At 45.1% G+C, this 27,422-nt stretch overlaps 1 protein-coding gene across 2 annotated transcripts; it reads right to left on the bottom strand.

Annotated features, from left to right (window-relative positions):
- Positions 1-552: 552 nt before the first annotated feature.
- Positions 553-27,422, bottom strand: LOC144594343 (hypoxanthine-guanine phosphoribosyltransferase-like). 2 transcript variants are annotated; one of them, XM_078400725.1, is made up of 9 exons: positions 27,164-27,422; positions 19,584-19,690; positions 13,705-13,888; positions 10,912-10,977; positions 9,815-9,832; positions 8,546-8,628; positions 6,616-6,662; positions 4,399-4,475; positions 553-3,264 (listed from the first exon to the last, which is right to left on the bottom strand). In XM_078400725.1, exons 1-9 carry the CDS (start codon positions 27,179-27,181, stop codon positions 3,217-3,219), a joined length of 648 nt encoding a protein of 215 aa, XP_078256851.1. In that variant the 5' UTR covers positions 27,182-27,422; the 3' UTR covers positions 553-3,216. The 2 variants fall into 2 exon arrangements, with proteins under 2 accessions (XP_078256851.1, XP_078256850.1); XM_078400724.1 differs by lacking the exon at positions 27,164-27,422 and having other exon boundaries at positions 19,584-19,711.

Raw genomic sequence — 27,422 nt, 5'->3', positions numbered from 1 at the left:
TTCTGACTACTATCATCAGGGTGGAGGTACAAAAGAATTTGGTTCACCTAGAACCCTCGGGTTCTTAAACAGTGCTGCACAACACAAACACTACCTTGGCAATGGAACACTGCAGAACAGCCTTAGACAACCAAGAATTTATTTTCTGATTGTATTTGGCACTAATATTTTGGGGGGGTTTCAGTTTTTCCTTCCATTATCTTGTAGGGTATGTATAATTTATGTTTTTCCCGAGTCGGTGATGTTGCTGCAAGCAAAATTTTCATTGTACCTCTACCTCATTTTCAGTCTGAAAGGCCTCGACCCAAAATGTCACCCATTCCTGCTCTCCAGAAGTGATGCCTGTCCCACTGAGTTACTTTGTCCCATTGAGTTACTCCCAGCATTTTGTGTCAATCATCATTTTCCTTGCGACAATAAATTTGACTTGACACCTTGCATCATCAGAATGACTGTAGAGCAACAGTTTAATTAATAAATGAACTCTAAGTGGTGTGAACGCTCCCATCTGACTGGATAGATAAACACACGAACAACCAGTGTCAAGTCACTTTTGTTCTGTTGTATGGTTTTATTGCAGATGCATTTAATTCTGTTCATTAACATACTTTAATAAAAAGAATACATTATTAGTTCACAATTCTATACCAACATCAAAATGGCATACATGATCAAAAATGTACACCGGAGGTACATAATGGCATTACTTTGGTGCATTCCTAATTTGAATGCTCAATGTGCAATATTCAATGTAAAAAGAACCTCAGCTTGCGATGTCTCAGTTAAAACGTGGGTCTGTGCATAGAAGCATTTGAGTAGTTTAAATACATGCAGTGATATAGAACATGCTGATGTATATTACACCCTCTACAAATATTTCTAAAAGGCAGCCAAAGTAACAAAGCAACATAAGCAAAGGGAATAGAATGATGTACAGTTGTTTATAACAAGGAACTGCAGATACTGGTTTATACCAAAGATACACACAAAGTGCTGGAGTAATTCAGCGGGTCAGGCATCATCTCCGGAGAACATGGATAGGTGACACTTTGAGGGTGCCAACCTAAATGGGTGCTCGATGGTCGGTGTGGATTCTGTGGGCCGAATGGCCTGTTTCACTAAACTAAAAGACAGGAGCATCATGAAAGCTGCAGTTATCCAGGGACGCTGCCTGACCCGCTGAATTACTCTAGCATTTGGCATCCAAGTGTTTTCTGGGTTGGAGGGGATTTACAGTTGTGTATAATTCATATTTGTTTGATACAATTGCATTCATGATGCTCCTGTCTTTTAGTTTAGTTTAGTGAAACAGACCATTCGATCCACTGAGTCCACACTGACCAATTGATCACCCATTCACACTTGTTTTATGTTTCCCACTTTCTCATTCATTCCCTAGACACTAGGGAGTTAGTGATTAATCTACAATCCCACAGAGTGTACGGGTTGATCGCTGGTCGACACGGACTCGGTGGGCCAAAAGGCCTGTTTGCACGCTGTATCTCTAAAGGCTAAAGTCTGTCTGATATCAGTGACTTCCCGTGAAATTTCCAGCTGCACCTTTTACAGAAGGATCTCACCTTGTAAATCTTCTCTGCACCGTACCCAGTCGAGGAACCTTGATCCTTTGGTTAATCATCATTCTTTGCATTGATGTTGCTTTCATTAAGATCAGCGAGAACACCCAAATCATGCTTGAAATTTGCACATTGGTTGTGACAGCAAAACAGAAGCAATTCTTTATTTGGCATATTTACATCAACCCATTTTTTAATTCCTCCTAGATATTCATCAACTCCTCCCAGAGTCTACCACTCAGCTACCCGCCAGGGACAATTTGCAATGGCCAATGTTGGGGAAATGCTGAACTTCCTAAGCTTTCTAAGGAAATAGAGGCATTGGTGTGCTTTTGTGGCCATTGCATCGATATGGCTAGGCCAGGGCAAGTTGCTGGTGATATTTACTCCCAAGAACAAAACTTTCAACCATCTCTACTTCGTGCCATCAATGGATACTGGGGTATGGGTAGTGCTTTGCTTCGTCAGGTCAATCACAATCTCCTTTGTCTTGCTGACATTGAGAGAAAGATTGTCATCTTGGCATCAGGTTACAAGATTCTAAACTTCTTCTCACGGCAGGTAGTGAATCTCTGGAACTCTTTGCTCCTGAGAATGATTGAGCCAGATCATTAGATATGTTTAAGGTGACAATGGACAAATGTTTGTAAGGAGGAGGAATTGAGAGTCATGGGGATCTTGCACAGACGACGAGGCCAGCGGAGTCCAGCCATGATCACATTGAATGGAGGGCCAGGCTTGAGGTCCCTGCTGGCCATTCCTGCTCCTTTTCCTGTGTTCCATGTTGAAAGGAGTCTTCATATTGGGAAAAGTCGATGATGGATTGGACATGCATGGGAATGGACAATCAAGGATCCAAACTGGTTGGAGATATAGGTTTGGCTCTGGGGATGAGATTAGTTTAGTTTAAGGTAGACACAAAATGCTGGAGTAACACAGCGGGACATGCGGCATCTCTGGAGAGAAGGAATGGGTGACGTTTCAGGTCAAGACCCATCTTCAGACGGTTTAGTTTAGTATTGTTTAGAGATACAACATGGAAACAGGCCTTTCGGCCCACACCGACTAGCGAACCCCATACACTAGCACTATCCTACACACTGGGGACAATTTTTACCAAAGCCAAATGAATCTACAAACCTGTGCGACCTTGGAGTGTGTGAGGAAACCAGAGCACCTGGGGAAAATCCATGTGGTCACAGGGAGAACGTAAAAACTCCATGCAGACAAGCGCCCGTAGTCAGGATCGAACCCGGGTCCCTGACAATGTACGGTAGCAACATCCAACGCCACCCCACTTGCCTCCAGTCACCTCGCCCATCGCTCCCCACGCACAAGCAAAAGTTTTAAATACAAAAATATTTCTTGCTCTTTCTCACCACTTCCAGAAGGGCCAAAGAAAAGTTTCTTTACAGGATGCTTCAAATATATAAAATTTAAGCCATTTCCCTCAGACACAATACAAAAATAGTGAAATAATCTGAATTATTTGCAGCTATGTACATCTTCAGATGGAACATTTTGCCCACATTCATTGCCGATAAATAAATTGATTGGGAGGGTGAGGACATTGAGGATTCTACAGTGATCGATTCTCCATCAGAATCTTCCCATTATTGTGAGGGAATCCATCCTTTCGTCAGACTTTGTACTTCTGTCGGCCTTTATCACTGATCACACAAATGTGCTGTGTAAAAAGATGAAAAGAAAGGAGGTCAATGACAGTGGCATGTTTTTCCTTGGTCAGCAAGCTAAAGTTAACTTTAAAATGTCCACTGGAAACCAATGTTGGTGGTCGATGGTCGGCATGGATGCGGTGGGCTGAAGGGCCTCTTTCCATGCTGTATCTCTAAACTAAACAACCAAATAAGATCCCAGGAATGATTGGGTTAACATATGATGAGTGTTTGATGGCATTGGGCCTGTGCACGCTGGAGTTTAGAAGAATAAGGGGGAGACCTCATTGAAATCTACCGAATAGTGAAAAGCCTGGATTGAGTGAATGTGGAGGGGATGTTCCACTAGTGGGAGAGTCTAGGACCAGCGGTCATAGCCTCAGAATAAAAAGACATACCTTTAGAAAGGAGACGAGGAGGGGTTTCTTTAGTCAGAGGGTGGTGAATCTATACAATTTATTGCCACAGATGGCTGTGAAGGCCGTCAATTGATATTTTTGAGGTTGAAATTGACAGATTCTTGATTAATAAGGCTGTCAGGGGTTATGGGGAGAAGGCAGAAGAATGGGGTTGAGAGGGAAAGATAGATCAGCCAAAATTGAATGACAGTGTAGACGTGAAGGACGGAATGACCTAATTCTTCTCCTATAACTTATGAAATCAACAGTGCAGAAATCAACAGAGCAGCTCAGTTGTGCAGCTGGTAGAGCTGCTGCCTCACGGCACTAGAGATGCAGGTTCAATCCTGACCTTGGGTGAAGATTGTGTGGAGTTTGCACGTTCTGCCTGTGACCAGAGCACCCAGAGGAAACCCATGTGGTCATAGAATTGCAAACTCCACACAGACTGCACCCGAGGTAAGGATCGAATCCGGGTCTCTAGTGAGATTGCAGCTCTACCAGCTGCACCACTGTCATCTTCAATGAAGATCTGTTAATGAAATAACTTTTCCATCTGCGATTGTTCAGGAATGTAACCAATTTGCAACGGACAGCTGATGGAAAACTGGTAGATGCAGATGCTGGTTTATACCAAAGATAGGCACAAAATGCTGGAGTAAGTCAGCGGGTCAGGCAGCATCTCTGGAATAAATGGAAAGGTGATGTTTCAGGTCGGGACCCTACTTAGTAGCACTGGATACTTACGTTCAAATCCCGGAAATGTTCGTTGTAATCAAGGGCATATCCCACCACAAACCTATCTGGAATTTCAAATCCTACAACTGCAAAGGAAGAAAAATTAACACAAGATGATCCACTGATGCATTTTTCATCGCCAAACATGACTTAGTTCAAATCTATTCGCAGTTCATTGAACGCACCCTGATAAATATTTACTCCGCCATCTTCCCACCAGAGCATTTAATGGCTGGAGGGGTGGAGCCGAATGAAGAACGTCAATCACTTTACACTTGCAGAAAGGTCCAGAGACAGAGGATTTGGACTTAAGACCATTGCAAAATAAGATAAAGGTGACACAAAGAAAATTTAAAAAACAACTTTCCAAGCAATTAAATTTGTTTAGTTTAAAGATACAGCACGAAAACAGGCCCTTCGGCCCACCGAGTCTACGTTGAGCATCGATCACCCATTCACACTAGTTCTGTTTATCCCACTTTCTCATCCACTCCCTACACACCAGGGGCAATTTAAAGAGGGTCAATTAACCCAAAACCGCATATCTTTAGGATGTGGGAGAAAACAGGAGCAAACCCACACGGTCACAGGAAGAACATGCAAACTCCAGGCAGATAGCACCAAGGGCAGGATCGAACTCTGCGCAGGTTAAAACTCTTCAATATGGCAAGTGGCAGTCAAGATCTAGAAAATGCTGATGGAATTGGAGTGATCATTGCAGGTTTATGTGAAAAGAGCTCAGAAATGGGTAAACTTCCAAAAATCTCAGCCATGCCCTATAATTCCCCAGAGATATCTGAAAAAGGAGGCTATGCTATGGGCAACACAGTGGCTCAGCTGGTAGAGCCACTGCCTCACAGCACCAGTGACTTGGGGTCGATCCTGACTTTGGATGCTGTCCTTTTGGAATGTGCACGTTCTCCCCGTGACCGCGTAGGTTTCCTCTGGGTGCTGCGGTTTCCTCCCACATCCCAAATACGTGCAGGTTTGTGAGTTAATTGGGCTCTACAAATTGTCCCTTGTGTAGGAAGTGACTGAGAAAGGTTGGCAACATGGAACCAATGTGAATCATAGAACCAGTGTGAATCGATGGTCGGTGCGGGCTCTGTGGGCCGAAGAGCCTGTTTCCATGCCGTATCTCTAAACAATAATTGCTGGATGTATAGGTTTAAGATAAAGGATGAGGTTTCAAGAGGATCTGAGAACTGTTTTATCCACAGGTTAAAACTGAACTACTCAATATCAATCACATGGCCAACATTTGTATTATGGTCTCTAATTTTAATCCTAAAATTATTCATATATTTCCTAGATGCTCAAGTTTCCTCCCACATTTAAAAGGTATGCTGGCTGGTCAGTCGATTAGCTATGGTACATTACCCTTAATCTTTGGAACAGGTGTGAAGGAATATAGAGCTGATGTGCTACAATGTTGAGAACTATATTCTGCACACTATCTTTCCCTTTGCTCTACTTATTGTACAGGTCCACCACCGATTTTCCTGCACCCTTGGTTTATCCATTTTGCTGGATCAACAGAGGTCACGGCCTTAGGAGGGCCGAGATACCGGCCCACAAAGTTGGCGCGGAGGTCAGCTGTGGGAACGGATATGCCGGCTCCGGATGGGCCCGGGTTCCAGAGCCTCAGCGGTAGGAGGCAAATTCAACCTGCTGATCGGCTGCAGAAATTGTCCATGGAAATGGATCTGCTGGCACAGGCCAGACTGGAGTTCCAGAGCCCCGGCCGCAGGGGGCAAATTCGACCCGCCGATTGGTGTGGAGGTCCCAATGAGGTCAAGATCAGCCGCTTCACCCGGCCTAGGTGCCACATTTTTTGGGGGACTTACGGTACTGGGGGGGGGGGTAATCCAGATACACTCTGGAACCAAGGGTGCTGGAAAATTGGTGCTGAACCCGAAGCAGAGAATGGAAATGCTCCAAGAGATACCAGAGACTCAATGGACCAAATGGCCTCCTTTTATAAATGAAAAAGCGAGAGATCAAAGGGGTTTTGAGAGGGGTGAGAGTTCCCTGGATCTCTTTTTTTTTTCTGGGTAGTCATCTTAGAAACCAGTCAGAGTTAGGCAGGCTACCCCTGACTCTCTCCCACCCACCCACTGGGTGTAACTAATGACACTAAACAAGTTAATCTAAAACAAGCAGAAGGTGAATGGGTGTCGCACTTTTTGCGGTGTATTATCCAAATAAAATGACAGCCATACTTACAGTCAGGTCTGTATCCTGAGCTCCGAGGAGTCCTTTTCAACAATAAGCTGTAGAGAGATTAAACAGAAAGCCGTTTAACTCCAGAAATGTTGTGCAAAAACTCAACAAGCAAAGTTGGAAATTGATGATAGAGACAAAATGCTGGAGTAACTCAGCTTGTCAGGCAGCATCTCTGGAGAAAAGGAATAAGTAACGTTTTGGGTCGGAACCTTTCAGACTCCAGGAATTGATGAACGCGAGTGTAAAAGTTGGGAAGTCATGTTGCAGTTATATAAGGCGTTGGCGATGCCACATTTAGAGTATTGTGTCCAGTTCTGGGCACAATGTTAGAGAAAAGATGTTGTTAAATTGTTAAGGTTGCAGAGAAGATTTACAAGGATATTGCCATGACTCGAGTTCTGAGCTATAGGGAGAGGTTGAGCAGGCTGGGACTCTGTATTTGGAGTGCAGGTGGATGAGGGGTGATTTTATAGAGGTGTATAAAATTAGTACCTAATCAGATGTACAGCACTTTGGTCAACGTGGGTTGTTTTTAAATGTGCTATACAAATAAAATTGACTTGACTTGACTTGACTTGACGTGTATAAAATCCTGGGAGGAATAGATTGGGTAGACGCAGTCTCTTGCCCAGAGTGAAGGAATCAGGAACCAGAGGGCATAGGTTTAAGGTGACAATAGACAATAGACAATAGGTGCAGGAGTAGGCCATTCAGCCCTTCGAGCCAGCACCGCCATTCAATGTGATCATGGCTGATCACTCTCAATCAGTACCCCGTTCCTGCCTTCTCCCCATACCCCCTCACTCCGCTATCCTTAAGAGCTCTATCCAGCTCTCTCTTGAAAGCAGCTCTCTCTTGAAAGGTGAAGGGGAAAAGATTTGACAGGAATCTGAGGGGTAATTTTTTCACGCAAAGGGTGGTGGTGGTATGGAACGAGCTGCCGGAGGAGGTAGTTGAGGCAGGGACTATCGCCAGGGACAATGGCACTGAGTGGCATATCTGGAAAAAAGTGGAGGAGATGAGAAGAAACAATTTTCACTCTTAAGGGGAGTCGGGAGGACTGGTTAGCAAGGTGTAAAAACTACACTGAGGCCATTCAGGGGTCAAAGTAAAAACAGAAAAATGCTGGAATTACTCAGCAGGTCAGGCAGTATCTGTGGAAGGGGAAGCAGAGTTAACGTTTCAGGTCAATGGACCATTGTGAGAACTGGGAAACAGATGTACAAGGCACTTTTACACTGTACAGGTGGCAGGATGGGCGTCATCGAACATGGGACTTTGGTTCAGTGTGACACAGCAGCACTACCTGCTGTGCCACCGATCTCTAAGAGAACAAGGCATTATGGAAACAGACAGACCTGTGGGGTGAGGCAACATCATATCAGCCATTTACTTCGGCTAAGAGAGGGAAAGGACTGGCAGCTTAATGTTCCAGGGTAAGGGTGCCACAGCAGAGATAGAGGTGGGGGTAAATGAGGAAGGAGTGTTGCTTTATTGATTAAGGAGAATGTCATGTAGTCCGAGATAACATTATTGAAGGATTGTCCTGTGAAGCTATATGGGTGGAGCTGAGAAATAAAGAGGGGATGATCACCATATTGGGAGTGTACTACAGGCCCTTAAACAGTCAATGGGAATTAGAAGAACAAATTAAATAAAATCTACTATAATAACATTGGGCAGGTACATGGATAGAAAAGGTTTAGAGTGATATAGGCCAAAGGTGGGTAGGTGGGACTAGTTTAAATGGGGCATCTTGGTTAGCATGGGCAAGTTGGGCCGACGGGCCTGTTTCCATGTTGTATGTCTCTATGTCTTATTGAAGAGTGATGCAGGGTCAAAAAGCCACATAGCTTCCTCCTGCTGCTTAAGTTCTCCATCTTCACCGGATCCAGGTGATGCTGGTACAAGTGTACCACTGCACTCCTACCTTGCCACTTTGACCATTTGGGGCTTGTGGCCCTCCAGAACTTTAAGAAGCTTCTTCATCGTTCTCCCAGTTTCTACAATGTCCTGGAGGAGGAAAACAACACAAGGCATGAGTTTATTCCCACGTTAGAGATTTGTTAGCAAGCTTGAGGTAATAACACAATGGTGATGCGATAGAGAGAAGGCACGCGGGGTATCATTTCAGACGTCTAAGGCTATTGGTAATGTACATCTATCGCCATTGTCTCAACTTCACCTTTACCCCTGGCCCTCTCCCTAGTCTGGGCCCGGCACTCCCCCTTAGTCAGGTCCCGGTGCTCCACCCAGACCGGTCCCAGCGCTCCTCCCTTGTCTGATCCTGGCCCTCCCCAGACCTGGCACAGGGTTTAAACCCCCTGATGGGTTTCGTAAAGCTCGGATTCTTGATTAGTACAGGTGTCAGAGGTTATGGAGAGAAGGCAGGAGAATGGGGTTTGGAGGGAGAGATAGATCACCCATGATTGAATGGCATAGTAGACTTGATGGGCCGAATGGCCTAATTCTACTCCTATTCATTATGACCTTACACAGGAGGCAGAGACAAAGGTGAAGTTACTTTGTATAAACTAACTTTAAATGACTGAACACGAGGGACATTTAGAATTGGTGATTTGGTCCACAAGCTGTGAGCAGTGGGAAGAGTCAGACCCTTAAGGTTTTTGAATTTGGGATAACTTGCACGGACAGGAAGGGATAAAGTTCCGTAAATTTAGTCCCGAGTTAAATAACTTACGATTGATGAATTGTACAAGCCTTGTAATTAGCCATCCCCCGAGGACCGGAGAGGTGGGTGGAGGGAGCAAGTGACAGCAGGCACAAGGGAAAGGGCTAGTAAGAGGCCAAGGGTGAGGTCGGCTGTGGGAGTTGCGAGGTGACAAAGGCTGAAGGCGGCCAGGTGAGGAGACGATCGTTGGACAAGCTTGGGGCTCGCCTGGATTGGGTGCCGTTCCAGGGTGTGGACCAGACTGGATTTTCAAAATGGCATCAAAACCTGGCGACTCTTGCATGCGGTCTCATTGGACTATTTCTAAACTCTTTGTATTAAAGGGACTGTTCTTATGTATGGCAATACTTTGCTGAATTGCATGCAGTAAAAGCTTTTCACTGTACATGTGACAATAATGAACTAAACTAAACTAATCCTTCCAATGAAACCAGGATTACTATAAAACAATCCAAATGTCAAAGAACAGTGCTGTACACAGGGAAAATTAAAATACAAGCGACTTACTTCAACGATCAAGATGTTCTGTGTCATGTGTCGGCAGATGGAGGAGAGAGAGATAGAGGGGGAGAAATAAAAGTGATTTTATTTCATTCACTTTGCATTAAATATAACATTATCAGCTTGCACAATCTGCATACAAAACAATAAGTGAGCTGAATGCAGGCTTTGGGTCTTGGTTTTGGTTAATCAAGGATGAATCTCGCCCCAGGCATTCCTCTTCTCTCCTCTCCCATCAGGCAAAAGGTACACCTCCAGATTCTTCCCAGCTGTTATCAGGCAACTGAACCATCCTTTCAAAAACTAGAGTGGTCTTGAGCTACTATCCAGCCATCAAGTGATTCAGTTTGGTGACTTGTGTAATGAAGAGAGATAGGTGGACACATTAACCATTCAATGGAAAGGTAATGGTTTGTAAAATCTGTTCTATAAAGGGATGAAGTGAGAGAACCTCACCTGAAAGAGACTGATCTGAAGATCGCATGAATTAATGTCTACACATGATTCAGGAAGGAATGCAGATTTGGAATAAACATTTGCAACAATTCATTTGAATGGAATGTCTTCAAAAAATTCCAGGAGAAAGACATTTTGTGCAGCCTTAGCTGAGGCAACAGCCAATTAATAGAGATAGAGCTCTAGGGGCTAGTGGAATCAACGGGTATGGGGAGAAGGCAGGCACAGGTTACTGATTGTGGATGTTCAGCCATGATCATAATGAATGGTGGTGGTGGCTCAAAGGGCCAAATGGCCTCCTCCTGCACCCATTTTCTATGTTTCTATGTTAATCTCCCAATCCATACATCTTTGGGATGTGGGAGGAAACTAGAGCATCAAGAAAAAAACGACACAATCAGAGGGAGAACATGCAAGCCCCTGACGTCAGGACTAAACCCATGTGCATGGCACCACGAGGCAGTGGAGATGCCATTTAATTATTAAACTAATTGTTATCTTGTTGGAGTAAAGAGATCAACAAAACTGGTTTTACGGCCATGTTGTATTAGGTCTATCCAAACCCTCCTAGTTTTAACTGGTATACACAGACAATACGGGATGCTTTGATTACACCATTGCAGCAGTTATGGGAGCATTGTACCGACCTTCCCAGCCAGTGAAGACAGGTCATCTCCACCAATAACTTTCACTTCTTCTGCAGTTTGATCGTTCTGTACAATATAGACAACAAAACAGTGACAATCATAGAATCATACAGCCCGGAAACAGGCCCTTTGTCCCAACTTGCCCACGCCGACCAAAATGCCCCATCTACACTAGTCGCATCTGCCTGCATTTGGCCCTAATCTCTTTAAACCTTTCTTATCCGCATACCTGTCCAAATGTATTTTTATATTGTGATAGTACCTACCTCAACTACCTCCTCTGGTAGCTCGTTCCATATAGCCACCAAATTCTGTGTGAAAAAGTTGTCCCTCAGATGCCTATTAAATCTTTTCCCTCTCATCTTAAACCTAGGACATATGGTTCTTGATTCCCCTTCTCTGGGTAAAGGATTCTGTGCATTGTGTCCTATCTATTCCCCGAGATTTTATAGACCTTTGCATGATCACCGCTTTAGGGAATAAAGTGTTCACTTGACCAACATCTCCCTACAGCTCGTGCTCTCGAGTTCCATCCTGCAGTATTTATATCAGTTGAGTTGGTGCAACCTTTCCTCACAGTCCAGCAGCTTACCAACATTTTTCGACGCACTGGTCAAGAATAGCCACTTGGCCGAAATATGGTCCCAGCCACAAGTAGCGTAGATAGTCAGAACCTCTCTCCCCCAGTGTGGAAATATCAAAGACTAGAGGGTACACCTTAAAGGTCAGAGGGGCAAATTTTAAAGGAGATGTGCTAGGCAAGTCTTTGTTTTTGCACAGAAAATGGTAGGTGCCTGGAACCCACCGCCAGGGGGAGTTGGTGGAGGCAGATACGACAGTGGCATTTAAGCTTTAAGATTGACCCAGATTCGATCCTGACCTCAGGTGTTGTCCGTGTGGAGTTTGCACGTTCTCCCTGTGACCATGAGGGTTTTCTCCGGGCGCTCTGGGTTCCACCCACATCCCAAAGATTTGTAGGCTAGTTTTCCTCTGTAAAGATGGCCTTTAATGCATAGGGAGTGGATGAGAAAGTAGAACATATAACTTGTTTGGGTGGGTTATCAATGGTCAGCATGGACCAAGTGTGCCGAAGGGCCTGTGTCCTTGCCATTTCTCCAAACTAAACTGTCTGCAAGCCAACTTTTCTGCAAGTCAGAGACATCCACTTTCTAGAGAGTCCCATATCATAAGGGCTTTACATATAATTGCTATAAATTATTTCATGAAAATCCACCCCGACATCACCCATAATTGAATATACAGCCATTAATGAACATCACAAATCATTTTATTATGACAATCATTTTTAAGCGGCGATTGATGCCCTAACTAATCAAGAAACAATCAAAGGTTACACAGAGAAGTCAGGAGAATTGTGTTGAGAGTGAAAAGTAGATCAGTCATGATCGAATGGTGGAGTAGACTCGATGGGCCAAATAGCCTAATTCTGCTCCTATGTTTTATGAACTTACAAAATCCTTTAAAAATGCATGGGAGGATTTATGCCGTCACATTTCAGTAAATGTGGTCATAAGTTATAGAAGCAGATTTAGGCCATACGGCCCATCAAGTCTACTCTGCCACTCAATCGTGGCTGATCTATCTTTCCTTCTCAACCCCAAAGCGGAAGTGGCGGCGCCTAACGGCTGCGGCTCGCTAGCAGTCTGTTCGTCTTTTTTCCTTCTTTTTTTTGTTGTGTGTCGGTGTTGGGATGGTTTTTGTATTTTCTTTTGGTTGTGTATGTGTCGGGGGTGGTGGTGTGGGTGGGGGGGTGGCGGGGGGAAACTTTTCTCTTCCTCACGGCGCGGGGTGCGGCTCGGCTGCGGGACCTAACATCGCCCGGTGCGGCTCGGCCGCTGGACTTTACATCGCCCGGTGCGGCTTGGCCGCTGGACTTAACAGTGCCCGGTGCAGCTCGGCCGCGGGACTTAACATCGCACGGTGCGGCTCGGCTGTGGGACTTTACATCGCTGGTGCAGCTCGACCACGGGACTTTTCATCGCTGGTGCGGCTCGACCACGGGACTTTTCATCGCTGGTGCGGCTCGGCTGCGGGACTTAACATCGCCCCGTGCGGCTCGGCTGCGGGACTTAACATCGCCCGGTGCGGCTCGACCACGGGACTTTACATCGCCCGGTGCGGCTCGGCTGCGGGACTTAACATCGCCCGGTGCGGCTCGACCACGGGACTTTACATCGCTGGTGCGGCTCGACCACGGGACTTTACATCGCTGGTGCGGCTCGGCTGCGGGACTTAACATCGCCCAGTGCGGCTCGGCTGCGGGACTTTACATCGCTGGTGCGGCTCGACCACGGGACTTTACATCGCTGGTGCGGCTCGACCACGGGACTTAGCTGCGCAAGGCTTGGTCGCGGGGCCTTTCATCGCCCGGCTCGGCCGCGAGACGTTTCAGCGCCCGGTGCGATTCGGCCGGGGGGACTTCCATCCCCTTGCGGGGACTGTGCGGGTTGGTCGGGGACGAGCTGTCTGTCCGTGGGCGTGGGGAAGAGAGTGGAAGTTTTGTTGCCTCCATCACAGTGAGGGGGTGTTTGGAGTCACTGTGATGGACGTTTGTGTTGGGGCTATGTGTCTTGTGTTCTTTTTTGTGTATGACTGCTATGTAGTTTCGTTCGGTACTTCGGTACCGAATGACAAATAAAGCTCTGTTATACTGTTATACTGTTATTCTCCTGCCTTCTCCCCACAGGCAGGGATCTATCTCCTCACTAATCAAGGATCTGTCAATCTGCGCCTTAAAAAGACCCAATGGTCATGTGGACCCTCTGTACTTACGCAGTAACTCTTCAACCTGATGAAATCAATTGTCATCGGGAGCGACTCTTCATGGTTCCTGTTCAGAGCCTTGATGTAGTCCAAAAGATCCGCAAAGAACTTGTAGCCCCCCTTCAGCACGCAAAGGACCACAATGTGGTCGCCTCCCATGTCCTTCATTATATCTCTGGCCAAGCGCTCTGTCCTGTCAGAAAGAGAAGGAGCAAGGCACAGCTTCAATATGAGAGAGGCAAAGTTTAAAGATGTGCGGAGCAATTTTAAAAATCTATCCACCTACCTATCTACCAAGTTACTTGATTGTTTATTTACAGAGGGTGGCGGGTACCTGGAATGCGCTGCCAGAGTTGGTGGTGGAGGCAGATACGATAATAGCATACGACAGGAAATGGTGGGGTATGGATTATACGCAGGTGGATAAGGGATGGTCTTGGCATCATGTTCATCATCTCTGGGGAAAATGGATAGGTGATGTTTTGGGTTGGGACCCTTCCTCAGACATTTTCTCCAAAGATGCTGGGTGAGGCCACGCACAAATTGGAGGAACAGCACCTCATATTTCACTTGGGCAGCTTACAACCCAGTATGAACATAGATTTCTCTCATTTCATCAGTGCCAGCTCCGATATGTTCCGTACCTTTCTATACCTCTGGTTTTCATCTCTCCTGCTTCTCAGAATGAAGAAGGGTCTCGACCCGAAACATCATCTAATCCTTTTCCCCAGAGATGATGCCTGGTCCTCTGTGTTACTCTGGCTTTTTATGTCTATTTCTTGCCTGATCTGCTGAGTTACTCCAGCACTTTGTGCCCATCTTTGCAGAAATATGCTTCAGTTTTATTCACTATGTGTACCTGTTTACCTACTGCCTGAACTGTTCTCATAATAATATTGCTTTAACTGCAATCCACAAAAGGCTTTAACAAAAGAGGCATTTGTTCTGCTTCAATAGTTTTCCACAGTAAATAGTCTCTAATTTCTTCCTTCAAACTTTTCAGGGTAATGCCGAGTTTCTGACTTCTGTTACTGATTCACCAAATCAGTCCTTCACTGCTTATCCTTTCAAGGCCTAACCACTGTTCAACATGTTAGAGTTGCTGCTTTACAGTGCCAGAGACCCGGGTTCGATGATGACCTCGGGTGCTGTCTGTACAGTGTTTGTATGTTGTCCCTGTGACTGTGTGGGTTTTCTCCGGGTGCTCTATTTTCCTGCTACATACCACGGACTTGGTGGGCCGAAGGGCCTGTTTCCACACTGCATTTCTAAAGTCGAAAGTAAAGTCTAAAGTCAACAGTAGTTTGAAGAAGGGTTCCTACATCACCAATCCATGTTCTCCAGAGATGCTGCCCAACCCACTTAGTTACTCTAGCAAGTGGGTCCTCCAGTCCGTTTCTCCAGTCAGTGATTTCATGCTTGGTTTAGGTTAGTTTAGGGATATAGCGTGGAAACAGGCCCTTCAGCCTACCGAGTCCATGCCGTCCATCGAGCGTACGTTCACACTAGCTCTACGTTATCCCACTTTCCCCATCCACTCTCAACTCACTAGGGGCAATTTACAGGCAGCCAATTAACCTACAAACCTGCACGTCTTTGGGATGTGGGAGGAAACCGGAGCGTCCGGAGGAAGCCCAGACGGTCACAGGGAGAAGGTACAAACTCCACACAGACACAGCACCCGAGGTCTGGATCAAACCCGAATCTCTGGCACCGTGAGGCAGCATCTTTATCGGCTGCGCCAATGTGCCGCCCATCTGTTTCTTCGCCCATTCGTGTCTTGGTTCTATGTCCTATCAAAACCTACACCAGCAAAACTGAGTACTGATCTCCTAACGGTTCAGAGTGTCTACACACCATCAACCCCACTTCATAAGGTCATGTCATAGGAGCAGAATTACCCCCATTTGGTCCATCGAGTACTCCGACATTCAATCATGGCTGATCTATCTTTCCCTCTCTTCCAGATCTGTTTTATAAATCATAGCCTGGTGATAATTTGTCTTCAATTCCAACAGATTTAAGTGACAACCATTAACAGAAAATGGTGATTGTTATAAAATCACTTCCAGAAACCTACACCCAGAGCCGTTCCATTCTTCAATGTGTTAATTGCTTAAGAAATTCAATATGATTATTTAGACTACACCTTTTACAAGTCATTATTGGCCCTTTCGAAGCGTTGAGAGAAATTTGAGTTGTTAAGTATTCTTAATTGCAGTTTGACCTTCACAAAGGATGCTGGGCTAACAGTGCATCATTTCCCAGCTCCTTGCTTACTATTCTTAGGGTAACAACACAAAGTGGCTGTTGAATTAGTTGATTAGTCTACAAAGTTTACCTTTCACTCAAATCATTTCACGAAGTCCAAATGCCTGTACTTGTCGCTGAGCCTGTCTTCATTCCTGACAAGATCCTTTTTAAGCCTTCCGCCGATGATGGAAGACACAGAATTTCAGGGCGGAGACTCAGTGGGCAGAAGGGCTTGATTCCCCCGCAATATCTCTAAACTAATTCTCTATGTGGAATAGTGCACTTGCCTTCTGAAAATGAGCATCAACAACACCCTCTTTCGTTCCCTTATGAATGGGCATGGGGGAGGGAGGGATGGGGTTTATGGGGTTACTTCCCCAAATGCCAACATGAATCCAGTGGGCCGAATGGCATCCGTCTGTATCATAGAGTCATACAGCATGGAAACAGGCCCTTTCACTCAGTTTGCCCATGCTGACCAATGTGCCCCATCTATACTAGTTCCACCTGCCCGTGTTCGGGCCTTATTCCTCTAAACCTTTCCTATCTATGTACCTGTCCAAATGTCTTTTAAATGTTATAGTCAAACGATAGACTACAACTTTAAAAATTATCTTAAAAATTAACTGACTCTTATACACCCTTTATGATTTCAGACCAATCTGTTTGACTCAAGTCCTGAGCATTCATTAACTGTACAGGTTTGCACAGGGGCAAAGATTGATTAATTGCTTCCTTATTTCATGAAAGTGGAGTAGTTATTCCTGTCAATTAATAACTGACACAGGAGTGGCACAGCAATAGAGTTGCTACCTTATAGCACCAGAGACCCAGGATCAATCCTGACTACAGCTGCTGTCTGTGTGGTTTGTACGTTCTCCCTGTGACCTTGTGGGTTTTCACTGGGTGCTCTGGTTTCCTGCAACATTCCAAAGACGTGCAGGTTTGTAGATTAATTGGCTTTGGTAAAATTGTAAATTATCCCTAGTGCCAGGCATAGCGTTAGTGCACAGGGATCGCTGGTCGGCACCGACTCAGTGGACCGAAGGGCCTGTTTCTGCGGCGTCTCTAAAGTCTAAATTATATGGCACAATTTTACTTCCCCAAGTTAAGTGTGCATAAAGGATTCACAATGGTCATCTTATCTTGTTATAATGGTAGAAAAGGCCATTCAGCCTATCCAGACCGTTTAGCTCAGTTTTGAGAGAAACAGCGTGGAAACAGGCCCTTTGGCCTATCGAGTCCATGCTGACCAGCAATCACCTGTACACTAGTTCTATCCTACACACCGGGGACAATTTAAGAAGACAATTAACCTACAAACTTGCACATCTTTGGAGTGTGGGAGGAAAAATGAGCACTCGGAGAAAACTCAGGTATTCACAGGGAGAATATGCGAACGCCATACAGACAGCTCCCGCAGTCAGTAATCGAACCAGGGTCTCTGGCGCTGCAAGGTAACAACTCTACCACCGTGCCATTGCCACCCGTAACCTTGTAGCAAGACATAACACTTGCACCACTGTGTCCTCCCTCACAGAGATGCACAACGATGTGTTAATATCAAACTGCTGGAGGGACAAAGATTTTCAATGTACCTCCTCGGTACACTTGACAATAATAATAATAAACTAGGTCATGTGGCATCTACAGATTTAAAATGAGGACATACTTCGAATAAGGAAGGATTTTTTTTTTAAAGAGTCATAGAGCACACATACAGAGGGATCTTGGGTCTATAAATCCCCGAAAGTGGCAACGCATACTGATAGAGAGGCAAGGAGGCATATGATATACTTGCTTTCATAAGTCAGGGCATTGAGTATAAGCATCAGGAAGTCATGATGCAACTTTATAGGACTTTGGTTCGACCGCTTTTGCACTTATTGCGTGCAGTTCTCATCACCCTATTGCAGAAAAAAAAGGACGCACCTTTCGAAAGGAGATATGGAGGAATTTCTTTAGCCAGAGGGTGGTGAATCTGTGGTATTCATTGCCACAGACGGCTGTGGAAGCCAAGTCATTCGGTATTTTTAAAGCAGAGATTAGCAGGTTCATGATTAGTAAGGGAGTCAAAGGCTATGGGGAGAAGGCAGGAGAATGGAGTTGAGAGGGAAGGATAGATCAGCCATGATTGAATGGTAGAGTAGACGATAGGTTTAATGGCCTGCTTCTGCTCCAATGATTATGACCTTATGAAAGATGGAGAGGTTTTGGAAAGGGTACAGAGGAGTTTTACCAGAATGTTGCCTAGATTAGGGGGTACTAGCCATAGGGAGAGGTTGGACAGACTTGGATTGTTTTCTCTGGAAAGCTGGAGGTTGTGGCATCCAGAATTTGGTCCACTTCCCTCTGTAGATGCTACATGGCCCACCGAGTCCCTCCAGTACTCTGTTTTTCACTCAAGATTCCAGCATCTGTAGTCTCTCTCATCTCCATTCAATGTTTATATAATATTCTCCTTCATGTTTTTTCTGCAGTAAGTCTAACCTTTTCCACTCTTTTATTGCAGATAAGTGCTCGTGGGTGCGGGACACGTCAGGTCGGATGGGAGAGATAGCCAGCTCCCAACCCATTGCCTATTTTAAAGCTGATTTCACCTGCAGCTTCGGTAGAGGAACTGATGTGCCATCACAAGGATACAAACAAAGCCGCAAGTCTCAGGAGAGGAAAAAAACCCAACAAACACACGCATACATGGATAACAGTTTGAATGCAGGGAACTGTAGAGGTTTGAGCCAAGTGGGGAACATCTAGGATTAGGGAACAATGAGGAAGCATTTCTTAGGTTTTTTAGAACAGCTTAGTTTAGAGATACCGTGTAGAAACAGGCCCTTCAGCCCACCAAGTCTGCACCCACCAGCGATCACCTCCGAACACAAGATCTATCCAACACCCGAGGGGCAATATTTTACACGTCACAATTAACCTACAAACCTGTGCGCCTTTGGAGTGTGGGAGGTAACCAGAGCACCCGGAGAAAATCCATGCGGTCACAGGGAGAACGTACGAGCTGCGTACAGACAGCACCCGAGGTCGGGATTGAACCCGTTTTTCTGGTGTTGAGGCAACAACTCTACCGCTGCACCACTGTGTCGCCTCCAATAATATTGTCAATTTGGCTTGCTGTTGTATCCTACTGTGTACTTTGACAACTTTCCTCACTATCCACATCTTGTGTTATCTAGCATGTCAGATTGCATTTAAAGATACAAATAATGTTAATGGACAAATGCATCTCCAACACCACTGCTACGGCACAGTGGTGCAGCTGGTAGATCCGCTGCGTCACAGCGCAAGAGATCCGTGTTTGATCCTGACCTCGGGTGCTATCTATGTGGAATTTGCACGCTCTCCCTGTGACCATGTGGGGTTGGGTGCTCCGGTTTCCTCCCACACTCTAAAGACATATGGGTTTGTAGATTAATTGGCCTCTGTAAAATGGCCCATAATGTGTCGAAGGTGGATGCAAAAGTGGGATACCATAGAAATGGTACGAATATGTGCTCGATGGTTGGCGTGGACCCGGTGGGCCTAATTCCACACTGTATTTCTAAACTAAACACCCAATTTAAGTCGACATTAACCAGAAAATAAACAATTCAGAGGGCAAAACATTAAGTAATATCTCTTACCGATCCATAATAAGCCCGTGAGGAATGAAAACTCTTTCCAGGTCTTCTTCATAGTGTTTCGGGATACAAAACAGCTCTGGGTCATAACCCTTTTCATCATCACTGATCTGCAGAGATGAAAATGACATCTTCATTATCCAAATTATCCCATTGGAAATTTATTTGCATCTCCTTGGAAAGCTAGAATTGGATCAAATTCACTCAGCGACCATTGCCCTTCTTCGAGGTAATGTTATGCTTCACGTGACCAACGGAGGTGGTTCCTGCAGGGGGAGGTTAAAACCACAGCGAAAGGCGGCACAGCACAGACACCCAGCGGCCAAACAGTGTTGGAAGAGGAGAGGGGTGGGAGAAGGAGAGACGGAGAAAGCTTCTTCCCCTCTGTTATCCGGCTTCCGAGCAGTCCTTCCACAAGCTAGGGTATGACCTGCTTCTCCAACCTACCTCAGTGCACACATTACACTTTCTACCAACAACTAGACAGCAGTCCTGAGCTACTGATCTACCTTATTGAAGACCCCTGGACTATCTTCGATTGGACTTTAGCTTGCACTAAACATTATTCATGTTATTCCCTTTATCATGCATCTGTACATCGAGGATGGCTCAAGTGTAATCATGTATTGTCTTTCCACTGACTGTTTAGCACGCAACAACGGCTTTTCACTGTACCTCGGTACACATGACAATAAACTAAACTCAAACTAGTATTACCTGACCTGATGGGATAACGTGCAAAACAAAAACTTTTCACTGTACACGTGACAATAATAAACCTGAACTTAGATAAACAAAATGCAAGTCCTTCAGAATATTTCAAAATACTTTATAACCAAGTAAATACGCTTGAGGTGACATTCGGCCCTTCGAGCCAGCACCGCCATTCAATGTGATCATGGCTGATCATTCTCAATCAGTACCCCATTCCTGCTTTCTCCCCATACCCCCTGACTCAGCTATCCTTAAGAGCTCTATCTAGCTCTCTCTTGAATGTATTCAGAGAATTGGCCTCCACTGCCCTCTGAGGCAGAGAATTCCACAGATTCACAACTCTCTGACTGAAAAAGTATTTCCTCATCTCTGTTCTAAATGGCCTACCCCTTATTCTTAAACTGTGGCCCCTGGTTCTGGACTCCCCCAACATTGGGAACATGTTTCCTGCCTCTAATATGTCCAACCCCTTAATAATCTTATACGTTTCGATAAGATCCCCTCTCATCCTTCTAAATTCCAGTGTATACAAGCCTTGTTGAATGCTAACCAGCCAGAGGAAAGATAATACATGATTACAATCGAGCCATTTGCAGTGCACAGAAAAGTGTGGAACGATTGTAATATGTGATTGTAGATCTGCTTCTTCTGTGGCTAGCACGCAGAACACAGTCACTTTACACACAGCTACATTCCAGAAAGACCAGTAACCTAATGACTAAATAATTTGTTTGGTTAATATTAAGCAAGGATACTGGCCTCTTCAACGTGTTTGTTGCTCTTCTTATAAAGTAGTTAATTATTTTGTTCATTTATTCTGTCTGTTACAGCTGCCGAGTCACATTTATATGGAGCAAAAGAACTCTTTCTATTTCAGACGCTCATTGCTAAGAGACAGCTGTGTTAACTCTTGAAGATAGGCACAAAAAGGAATAGGTGGTTTCCGGTAGAGACCCTTCTTCAGATTGCGAGCCAGGGGAAAGGAAAACTAGAAGTACGAAAAGGTTCAAAGAACAAACGAATGAAAGGTGTGGAAAGAACAAATCAACACCAGCAACAATGATCAAGGAAAGGTAGAGCCATTGTTGGCTGTGGAAAAGGTGATAACGATTAGAAACAGAGTGAAACTAAGTGTTGTTAGTGATAATTTATATGTACAAAATGTGGACAAAAAAAATGTGGGTGACATTTGCAGGTGACGCAAGAATTAGCAGAGTTGTGGATGGTGAGAAAGGCTGTCAAATGACATGGCAGGGTATAGATCAGTTTGAAATATGGGTGGAGATATGAAAGATGGAGTTTAGCCTGGTCAAGTGCGAGGTGTTGCACTTTGGGAGTTCAAATATACAGGGAAAGCATAAGGTAAGTGGCAGGATCCTTAAGAATATTGATGTACAGAGAGATTTTGGGATCCCTGAAAGTGGCAACACAAGTGGACAGGGTGGTAAAGGCAGCATTAGGCAAGCTTGCTGTTTTCAATTAGAACATTGAATATAAGAGTTGCGAAGATAGACACAAAATGCTGGAGTAACTCAGCGGGACAGGCTAACTGAAGAAGGGTCTCGACCCGAAAAGTCACCCATTCCTTCTCTCCAGAGCTGCTGTCTGACCTGCTGAGTTACATTTTGTGTCCATCTTCGGTGTAAACCAGCATCTGCAGTTCCTTCCTACATACAAGAGTGGGGAAGTCATGTTGCAGCTTGCTAATCAGCCTTTCTACATTAATCAGGACACATTTGGTGTATTATGTGGAGTTCCAGTTGCCACATTACAGAAAAGGATGTGGAAGGTTCAGAGAAGATGCAGAAGGGATTCACCAGGATGTTGGACACACAAGGAACTGCAGATGCTGGAATCTTGCATTAAACACAAAGTGCTGGAGTAACTAGACAGGTCAGGCAGCATCTCCGAAGGACACGAGAAGGCAATGTTTCGGGTCGGGACCCTTCGGACTGATCAGTCTGAACAAGGGTGTCAACCTGAAACGTCGCCTAACCTTGTTCTCCACAGATGCTGCCTGACAGGCTAAGTTACCCCAGCAGTTTGTGTCACACATTGTTGCTTTCCTATCTTCTCTGTCGTATTAAAACTGCTAGGTACAAAACAATCTTGTTCAGAATTTTGAAACATCTAGTTCTGTGATGGGACTCCTTGCACGAACAAAAAGATCACAGGAAGACAATTACAACTGATTGGGATTCAATGCTGGATTTTGCAAGGCAGAGATGCGTGCCTCAGCTGTGACTAGATATATTCCTTTGTATTCAATAACTGAATGTTCTATTAACTTGAATACATAATTGTCTCATTACATAGTGATGACGTCACCAGTTTCTCATTTGGCTAACTGGCAACACTTTGAGTTGAGGACAAATGCCGACTTCAGTGGACGAGACCTTGAGTCAATCGAGTTCTGATCAATATTAATCATCTTATGAACCTGAGGCAGCACAGTGGTGCAGCGATAGAGCTGCTGCCTTACAGCGCCAGACCTCGGGTGCTGTCTGTGCAGAGTTTGTATGTTCTCCCTGTGGCCATATGGGTTTTCTCCAGGTGCTCCAGTTTCCTCCCACACTCCAAAGACGTACAGGATTGTATGATCATTGGCCTTGGAAAAAAAAAATTGCAAATTATCCTTAGAGTGTAAGATAGTGTTAGTGTACGGGGATCGTGGGTCTGCGTGAACTCGGTGGGTGGAAGGGCCTGTTTCCGCCTTGTATCTCTAAACTACACTAATATCTGGGTGTGCACAATATGAAACTGCATACTTGCTGGGAACAAACAAACAACAAAAAAAAAGGCCTAAACCCCGACATTAAAAACTTTCATTTTGAGATCCACAATCACAAAGCTCTCTTGGGACAATATATTGTCACGATACGATACAACTCTATTTATCCCAGAAGGGAAATTGGTCTTGCCAACGGTCATAAAACACAAGATACATGAGACATGAAATTAAAGCCACGAGTGTAAAGGATTGGAGAGGTGCAAAGATTGGGGCTGAGGGAAGGGGGGGGGGTAGGGGTAGTCAGTCTCAGTCTACCCACAACAGAAGGGGGAAGAGTTGTACAGTTTGATAGGCACAGGGAAGAAGGATCTCCTGTGGCGTTCTGTCCTGCATCTTGGTGGAACCAGTCTGTTGCTAAAGGTGCTCCTCAGGTTGACCAGTATGTCATGGAGGGGGTGAGCTGTATTGTCCAGGATGCTCTGCAGTTTGAGGAACATCCTCCCCTCCAAGACCACTTCCCGTGAATCCAACCCCAGGCCGGAGCCCGCCTTCCTGATGAGTTCTCCTCCTTAGGAGCTAATCAAAGAACTAATCTAAAGAGCTAATCCTAAAGAATCCTGATGAGTTTGTTAATCCGTTATATTTCATATAAAGACAATAAATAAATAGATCCACCCTCAACGTTACAAACACTGCATGTAGAATACAAACGGTTTTCAATTTGAACAACCATTCTGGGACAGCATTGTATTCCATCCAGCTACATAATTCCAGAAGACCCAAGGATCTGGCTTGAAAAGTTAACTCTATTTCTCTTCCCACAGATGCGGCCAGACCTGCTGAATAATCCAACAGGTTCTGTTTTTATTTTCGATTTCCAACATCTGCAGCTTTTATGTTTACACTGGTTAAATATTTCATTTGGACATTATGTTCACACAGATCTATTCTGGGTCCATCTTGCATGTTTAAGCAAATTACCACTGCAGCACAATATTTTTCAAATAAAACAAAATTCATATTGCCAACCCTCTCTGGTTTCTTTAGCCTCTACAAACACTGTCTGATCTGCTAAGTATTTCTAACATTATGTTTTTAAATTTAGTGTTGGCAAATACCACTTTAATTGATTACTATTGCAAATGGTCGCTGATCAGCTGAGTATTTCTAATATTATTTTTTATTTCAACTTTCACTTTCTAGAGTATTTCATATTGCCAAAACATAACTTTACTATTGCAAATGTTGCCAAGATCTGCCAAGTATATCTGACATTATTTTCTTATTTCAGATTTCACCAGTGTAAGATCATGAGAGGAAGTCATATAGAGCACAAGAGAAGGGTCAAGGTCCTAAGCTACAGGGAGAGGCTGAGCCGGCTAGGACTTTATTCCTTGGAGTGCAGGAGGATGAGGGTGATCTTAGAGAGGTATACAAGATCATGAGAGGAATAGATAGGTAAATGCACAGAGTCTTTTACCCAGAGTACAGGAATCCAGAACCAGAGGACATAAGTTTAAGGTGAGGGGGGAAAGATTTTATAGGAACCCAAGGGGCAACTTATCTACACAAAGGGTGGTGGGTATATGGAACGAGCTGCCTGAGGAGGCAGTTGAGGTAGGTGAGGTAGGTACTATCACAACGAAAAAAATACCTGTACAACTGCAGAAGGGCCTCTTTGCTCCTATACTGAACTCCTTTTGTTATGAAGGCCAACATTCCATATATCTCTGCCCACAAATAAGCCTGACTGTGTTAGCAAGCTGTTCCTGACGTCTGTTGAAGGCATTGGCCAGTGCATTAATCAGGATAAATGCGATGCAATTAAACCTGTAAAATAAAGCCCGCGATTAAGAGAAGGTTGCTGCGCACCAACAGTTTGGAAGCCATTGCAATAGATGCGCGGTTGTGCCATAACTCGATATAGACAATAGGTGCAGGAGTAGGCCATTCGGACCCTTGAGCCCTCACCAACATTCAATGTGATCATGGCTGATCATTCTCAATCAGTACCCCGTTCCTGCCTTCTCCCCGTACCCCCTGACTCCGCTATCCTTAAGAGCTCTATCCAGCTCTCTCTTGAATGCATTCAGAGAACGGGCCTCCACTGCCTTCTGAGGTAGAGAATTTCACAGATTTACAACTCTCTGACTGAAAAGGTTTTTCCTCATCTCCGTTCTAAATGGCCTACCCCTTATTCTTAAACTGTGGCCTCTTGTTCTGGACTCCCCCAACATTGGGAACATGTTTCCTGCCTCCAACGTGTCCAACCCCTTAATAATCTTATATGTTTCGATAAGATGCCCTCTCATCCTTCTAAATTCCAGTGTATACAAGCCTAGCCGCTCCAGCCTTTCAACATAGGACAGTCCTGCCATTCCAGGAATTAACCTAGTAAACCTACGCTGCACACCCTCAATAGCAAGAATATCCTTCCTCAAATTTGGAGACCAAAACTGCACACAGTACTCCAGGTGCGGTCTCACTAGGGCCCTGTACAACTGCAGAAGGGCCTCTTTGCTCCTATACTGAACTCCTCTTGTTATGAAGGCCAACATTCCATTGGCTTTCTTCACTGCCTGCTGTACCTGCATACTTCCTTTCAGCGACTGATGCACTAGGGCACCCAGATCTTGTTGTACGTCCCCTTTTCCTAACTTGGCACCATTCAGATAATAATCTGCCTTCCTATTCTTACCACCAAAGTGGATAACCTCACACTTATCCACATTAAACTGCATCTGCCATGCATCCGCCCACTCACACAACCTGTCCAAGTCACCCTGCAACCTCATAGCATCTTCCTCACAGTTCACACTACCACCCAGCTTTGTATCATCTGCAAATTTGCTAATGGTACTTTTAATCCCTTCATCCAAGCCATTAATGTATATTGTAAATAGCTGCAGTCCCAGCACTGAGCCTTGCGGTACCCCACTAGTCACTGCCTGCCATTCCGAAAGGGACCCATTGGATATTTCAAACAAAATAAGGAAACAGATAAGGAACAGGGAAAAAAAATCTGTGGAACCCAATGGGCGAGACAGCATCTGTGGAGGGAAATGGACAATAGATGTATTGAGTCGAGACACTTTTATCTAGTGCCCAATAAATATTAAGTGTAGGAAGGAACTGCAGACACTGGCATACACCAAAGATAGACACAAAGTGCTGGAGTAATTCAGTGGGTCAGGCAGCATCTCTGGAGAAAAAGAGTAGGTGATGTTTCAGGTCGGGACCCTTCTTCAGACTGCAAGAATTCTGAAGAAGGGTCCCAACCCGAAACATTTTAGAGTCGGGACCCTTCTTCAGGCCAAGAGACCTTTCACTAATCCACGTGAATTCCATTTTACATTCCCATCAATGTTCCCCCATCTGGGAAACAATTTTAAAAATGGGATTCACATGGATTAGTGAGAGGTCTCGTGGTTGGCAGGGACTCGATGGGCCAAATGGCCTGTTTTCATGCTACAAATGGCCTGTTTTCATGCTCTGAGGTCCTTCCTCAGCCTCTTGTGCTTCGAGAATGGCAGAATTTCCCTTCACAGGCCTCAACAACAACCCTTAGGATGTAAATGAGAAGCAATTCACCTCAACCCCAAGAGACAGGGTGAGGAAAAACCCCACTCACCCACTGCAGTGTCGAGGCAAGCGACTGACAGAAATGACAACCTAGTAATTCACCAGCGGGCAACGCTGGACATTAATGAAAATCCTGGAGGACACAGCACAATGCAGGAGACGGTGAGCTAGCTGGTGGAAGGACAACCAGCCCGAAATCTTAAATTGAGGAGAAGGGATGCAGACATTCATTCCAGCAATTGCCGCCAACCAATATTAAATCAACAACAAATGCTTGCGCGCCGATGTTATTGTTTACCAACCCCTGCAATGAATTGACCCCCCGTCCCCAGACCGTTAAATACCCACGCATATTTTGCAACTTCAATTAAATAACGTCCCAAAAGCACAATACAGTAGAACCGTGCATTAAACCGTGCAGCCCAGCCTTAGCAAGCTGTCCTCACTCAGTACACAGGCACAGCAGCAGCAGGCGGGTGCACTAATCAGGGTAAATGCGTTTGCAATTAAACCTGCAAAATAAAACCCCGCGATTAACAGAAGGGTTGCTGCTCACCAACAGTCCGGAAGCCATTGCAATGAGATGCGGGGTTGTGGAGGCTGTAGCTGGGTTGTTGTTGTTGCTGCAGAAGCTGGGTAGATAGCGGCTGTAGCAGCCCCTTGCACCGCCCGCCTGCCTGCCTGCCTGCCTGCCCGGCCAGCCACCTTCCCCCTACAGCTGATCACAGCGCCGCTCAGGTGCCCAGCTCCTCCAGTCAGTCAATGCCGCCTCTGCAACCTCACCTGCGCTGGCCCGACTCTCGCCTCTGCAACCT

This window comes from Rhinoraja longicauda, chromosome 6, assembly GCF_053455715.1.
Source record: "Rhinoraja longicauda isolate Sanriku21f chromosome 6, sRhiLon1.1, whole genome shotgun sequence".
NCBI lineage: Eukaryota > Metazoa > Chordata > Chondrichthyes > Rajiformes > Arhynchobatidae > Rhinoraja > Rhinoraja longicauda.
Note: the sequence above shows the minus strand (reverse complement) of the source record. Positions and strands in the feature narration are given on the sequence as shown.